Here is a 5,573-nt window from a genome sequence, read left to right as displayed (position 1 = left end):
AAAACCATATGCACTAAACCACATCATTTTTCTCTCTTCGTTCAACCGATATATGCTAAAGTCGGTCGACATGCAAGCCTCCCAAATAATGCAACAAGTAGCACATATCATGACATAATGGTCTCAACAAGGTACCTGTCCTAAAACAGAACTCGGCCCATGAGTCGAGCGCTGCTAAGTCAAATGCACATGATGCAAATAAAGCGTAGCCTACTAGAGATATTCATTGCTTGTGGCTTGTTCTTCTAAGTTTGTAAATCCTAAAGGAGATGGTATCTAGACCTGGCTTACCCGGGCGGACAACCCGAGCCGAGGAGCGTCAAGCATTACCAGTAGTAGAACAACACTGGCTAGCTAACGGCTCTCCCGCCTAAACATGTGTGACTAAATCCTTCACCAAAAGCTGGTAGGCTAACTGGCTTTATCTCAAGACAGAAATTTTGTGATGCTGGTAGACAAACATAACATAACTAATTATCAGAAGACTCAGTGGGATGCGAGAGAGGATACAATTTATATGTACAGTTCAATAATATCAAGACAGTAAAACGTGGACAAGTAGCACATTGGTCCCAAATAAATCACAATATATACAAAAATTAATAAAGCCAAATAAAGTCAATGTACAAGCTCGAATTTTTGAATTCCCCAGTAGAGTCGCCAGAGCTGTCACACCCCTTTTCTACCCCCAAAAGATATAAATGTCATATGGATTGGGTTAAAGAGTTTCTCCAATTAAAGTGACAAACTTGAATAGGAATTATTTTACTTATAGAGTCGCCACTTGGAATTGAGTTTTGGGGTGTTCCAAGTCACCTTTTATTTGAATCCCTAGTCAAAGGAAGGTTTGACTCTATTATTATTGGTCTGCGAAAATAAAGTTTGGGTAAGGAATTCTGTTGACCGGGGAGAAGGTGTAAGGCATTCCCCGAGTCCCGTGGTTCTAGCACGGTCGCTTTATTGACTACAACTTGGCTTGAATTATTATTATTTTTTTTGGATAAACTATGCTTTATTTTTATTTTTATTTTTTTCATATTTTATCTATCCGCTTTTAATTATTAAAATATAGAATTATTTTTTAGATGAATCATGTAATATTTTGACATACTACCTTGAGTTAAAGGACTTAATCACATGGATAAGAAATTTGCTAACTAAACTAATAATGAAACTTAACAACTAAATCAGAACAAAAGAAACAGTAAGAAAACACACTTCGTTCACATGGATTTCACAAAAAACATGTATTCATAAACATAATAAAAGAACAAAATAAAATGAAAGAAGTAAATCTCACACTGAACCTTCTTAGAAATAGAAACTAGTTACTGTCAATCGGACCCCAATCGGAAGCCTCGAACCGGACATGACCACTCCGCCGATGGACTGAAGCGATAGAAACGGGAGGTGGTTAACGGTGTTTTGCGCTGATTTCTGGAGTTTATTTTAGCTGGTTTTTGGAGTGACCTTCAGCTGATTTTGGTTAGTGGTTTAGGGACAATTTTCATTGCTCTTCAGGGGTAATTTCAGGGATGTTTTGGGGCTGATTTTCGGACTATTTTTGGACTTTTTGCAGCTGTTTTTAGATGGTTTAAGGGCTTATTTATGGATAGTTTTCAAGTTTTTTTTTTGGCTGTTTTTAGCAGCGTTTTTGGCTGCGATTTTCGAGCTGAAATTTCAGCTTTTCATGGCTGAAAACGAGCTGGAGGTGGGTGGCTTTTTCATGGCTATTTTCAGTTTCGTTTTTGGGTTGAGGAGGTCCAGATTTGTAGCTGTTTGCATCCCCTTTTACTGCCCGTTCGGGTGGGATTTGAGCTGGTTTTAGGGAGCAATTTTTAGTTGTCTTTTGGCTGATTTTTTGGTCCATTTTTTGGGCTGTCTTTGCTTCCTCTGTCTTAGCCGAAAATAGGGGCTGGTTTTTGGCTTTTTGTTTTGGCTGATTTTAGGCATGTGGGGGGGGGGGGGGGGGACAAGCATGGGGGGACAAGGTATGGTAGGGAGGGGACAAGCATGGGGGGACAAGTTAGAGTGGGGACAAAGTAAAGTGGGGACACGCGTGGGAAGATGGGAGCGGGAAATATTCAAACACGATAAAAAATTAGGTGCTCACAGCACCAATAATGTATTTAATTATTCACGCATTAGGGCAATTTAACCTGTTATAATAGGTTACTTACCATTTATTTTGGATTATCGATCAATATTATTAAATACAGTTACCTGCTACCTTTTAAGTGACCTGGTTGTGTTAATACGCTTTACTGTCAGCGTATAAATCTTAAACTTATGGTGGCATTATCTTGTAAGAAAAAGTTGCATCCTTTAGCTTATGTTTCTCTTTGTTGTATTATAGCAGTCACCTGTCATAACTTATACTCCCTCTGTTTCAATTCTTAATTTGGAGTACTAGAGTCAAAGTTCTTAATTCGACCATGAAATTAGACAAAGATTGCCGATATGGCTAACTTCGATATACATATTGCTTCATACAGTAAATAGTCTTTTTTTCAATTCATCTTGCAGGTTCAACATTGTTGGTCAGGTATCATGAATACACTACTAGAAAATTGTAAACTAGTGAGTGACCAATTCTATTTTATTTCTCATTTATATATATTTAGCTTAATTTTCACTATTTTATTTCGTCTGATGATGACATGATTTGAGCTAAAATGGAGAGTGAGAATTCATATAGCCGATCCCAACTTATTTGCGACTGAAGTGTTAGCTATTGTTGTCATTGTTGTAATATAATCGATGAAAGAATTGCAGTGGACAGTCACAACAAGTGCAGATTATTCATTGGCACAATTACTTCAAGTGATAATACTCCTTAGCACAGGTGGAGTGAATGGAGGTGGATATCAGGCCTCTAAATATGTAGTTATTGCCTTACATGCTGGAATTCTGCTCTTACATGTTTTTTTGAATAGTCTTCCTATCTCTTGGCTGTCCTTCTTTGGACAATTTGCTGCTGCTTGGAATGTTTTAGGTACTATTATTTCATATATAGTAAATCTACTCTTATCTTTATCGATATATAACAGCTACCATTGTGCCTTTTATGAGCTCTGATTGATGGATTTGAGGAATATTGCAGGTGTTTTTCTTCTTATGATACTGATTCCCGTGGTTGCAACTGAACGAGCCAGCGCTAAATTTGTATTCACTAACTTCAATACTGAAAATGAAGGTGGCATTGGCAATAAAGTGTACATCTTTGTTCTTGGACTTCTCATGAGCCAGTATACATTGTTAGGTTATGATGCTTCTGCTCATATGGTGAGTCCTTTTTCTTTCTAAAATTGACTTCTCTATCGATGAAAGAAAGGTCTATGAGAAACAAACTCTCTACTTTCTCAAGGTAGGGGTAAGGACTGCGTACACATTACCCTCCCTAGATCCCACATATGGGATTTCATTGGGTTGTTGTTGTTATCGATGAAAGATAGCATGTCATCTGAATGCTGCAACATCTCTTTTTAGACCTAATGATCATGTACTATTTTGAGAAATTCTTTAGTAAGAAAAATCATACGAAAAGACAAAGGGGGATATGAGATAACCATAACGGATGCGCTGGATGGGCGTCAAGTAGTTGATATTACACCCCCCCAAACAAGAACTTCTTGTTTCCAAGGTCGGAAACTGGGATTTGATGGTATCTATAGAGCAAATTCCATAGGCTTCTCGGTTTGAGGTTGGTTGATAATGATGTGTCATTCTATCACTCAATCACATCCTGCTGTCATTGTCTCTTCAAAGTGGTTTTCATAGAATTTTTCCTTTGTCTTGTCTCTGATTACTTCTCTTTGCAGACAGAGGAAACAAAAGATGCAGATAAAAATGGGCCAAAAGGGATTGTAGGTGCCATTGGCATATCACTACTTGTTGGATGGGCATATATACTTGGTATAACCTTTGCAGTTACAGACATACCTCATCTGTTGAATAAAAACAACGACGCGGGTGGTTATGCGATTGCACAAATATTTTATGATGCATTCAAAAACAGGTTTGGAAGTGGTGTTGGTGGAATTCTTTGCTTAGGCGTAATTGCTGTTGCTGTATTCTTCTGTGGCATGAGCTCCCTGACTAGCAACTCTAGGTATTAAGTATGCTAAAATCTTGACTAGTCCCTGACCAGAGTTTTTCCTTTGTATAATTCAAGTAAGCTCTCTTCAGACTAGACACAAATTAGCAAAATGTTGTTTGCAGGATGGCTTATGCATTCTCCCGAGACGGAGCAATGCCATTTTCGCCATTCTGGCGCAGAGTAAACGAGCAGGAGGTTCCAATAAACGCAGTCTGGATGTAAGCGCTTATAGCATTTTGCATGGCATTGACGTTACGACTACTGATTGTTTCATAACAACCAAAAAATGTCCGAAACAAACGAGGCTGTTATAGAAAGGTTTTACTAATTCTGTTCTGTTTATTTCACTCCCTTCCAAATGCTAATATAATAGTATGCTACTTTTTTGTGTGTGGTGGTTTCATATTAAAGTCTCTTGGAAGTTTGGTAGCATTTCAAGCGATGACATCAATAGCAACAATCGGGCTATATATCGCGTATGCCTTACCGTCCTTATTTAGAGTGACTCTGGCTCGAAAGTCTTTCACTCCAGGACTGTTCAACTTGGGACGCTATGGAGTCGTTGTTGGTTGGATCGCGGTGTTGTGGGTTGCAGTCATCTCTGTGCTCTTCTCTTTGCCTGTTGCTTACCCTATTACTGATCAAACTCTCAACTATACTCCTGTTGCAGTTGGTGGCCTTCTTATTCTTCTTCTTTCTTCTTGGTTTTTCAGTGCTAGGCATTGGTTTAAAGGCCCTATAACAAATATTGAAGTATAGTTCAACTAAGGAAGTGTTAAACTCTGATTCCTTTACTTGTATTGGACAATGTTCAAGTATATACTCCAACTACTACGTACCTTTGCTGACATAGGCCGGCAAAACTTGCGTGTGTTGTTCAATTATTCACATAGTTTTGCCAAACTGACAAGACTTAGTACTATCTTCACTCTACTTATCTTGTTAAATTGTTCATAGGTCGTGTCGAAATGACAAAACTTGTATGTGTTGTTCAATTATTCGTGTAATTGTATTGCACAATGTTCAAGTATATACTCCAACTATTACGTACCTTTGCCGACATAGGCCGGCAAAACTTGCCCGTGTTGTTCAATTATTCACATAGTTTTGTCGAACTGACAAGACTTAGTACTATCTTCATTCTACTTATCTTGTTAAATTGTTCATAAATCGTGTCAGATGAGCAAAACTTGTCTGTGTTGTTCAATTATTCATAAGTTTTTCCGGACTAGCAAGACGTGCTACTATCTTCATTATATTGTTAAATTATTCACAAATTTCCCTATGGACAAATCTTGCATGTGTTCTTATTCGATGTAAATATGCCCCAAAGAGGCCAATGTTGTGTTCCTTCAATCTATTCAGACAAGTAAACAGATACAATATGGAGCGAATAAAATAAATGCAACTCTGCAGATTTTCAATGCAAGTAATTTAGGAATGCAAGTATTCTGCCCCCAAACAATAAACAAAC

At 38.0% G+C, this 5,573-nt stretch overlaps 1 protein-coding gene across 1 annotated transcript; it reads left to right on the top strand.

Moving 5' to 3' along the window:
- Nucleotides 1-2,083: 2,083 nt before the first annotated feature.
- Nucleotides 2,084-5,032, top strand: LOC104102656 (amino-acid permease BAT1 homolog). Its single transcript, XM_009610427.4, has 6 exons — nucleotides 2,084-2,580; nucleotides 2,776-2,995; nucleotides 3,104-3,285; nucleotides 3,822-4,111; nucleotides 4,222-4,317; nucleotides 4,511-5,032. Exons 1-6 carry the CDS (start codon nucleotides 2,551-2,553, stop codon nucleotides 4,527-4,529), a joined length of 837 nt encoding a protein of 278 aa, XP_009608722.1. The 5' UTR covers nucleotides 2,084-2,550; the 3' UTR covers nucleotides 4,530-5,032.
- Nucleotides 5,033-5,573: the final 541 nt, after the last annotated feature.

Source organism: Nicotiana tomentosiformis, chromosome 5 (genome assembly GCF_000390325.3).
Source record: "Nicotiana tomentosiformis chromosome 5, ASM39032v3, whole genome shotgun sequence".
NCBI lineage: Eukaryota > Viridiplantae > Streptophyta > Magnoliopsida > Solanales > Solanaceae > Nicotiana > Nicotiana tomentosiformis.
This window is presented reverse-complemented; position numbering and strand designations above follow the sequence as displayed.

Coding starts and splice junctions, on each gene's coding strand:
- LOC104102656 (XM_009610427.4), top strand. CDS start 2,551: ATGAATACACTACTAGAAAATTGTAAACTA. Junction 3,286..3,821: donor ATGATGCTTCTGCTCATATG/GTGAGTCCTTTT, acceptor TTCTCTTTGCAG/ACAGAGGAAACAAAAGATGC. Junction 4,112..4,221: donor TCCCTGACTAGCAACTCTAG/GTATTAAGTATG, acceptor TGTTGTTTGCAG/GATGGCTTATGCATTCTCCC.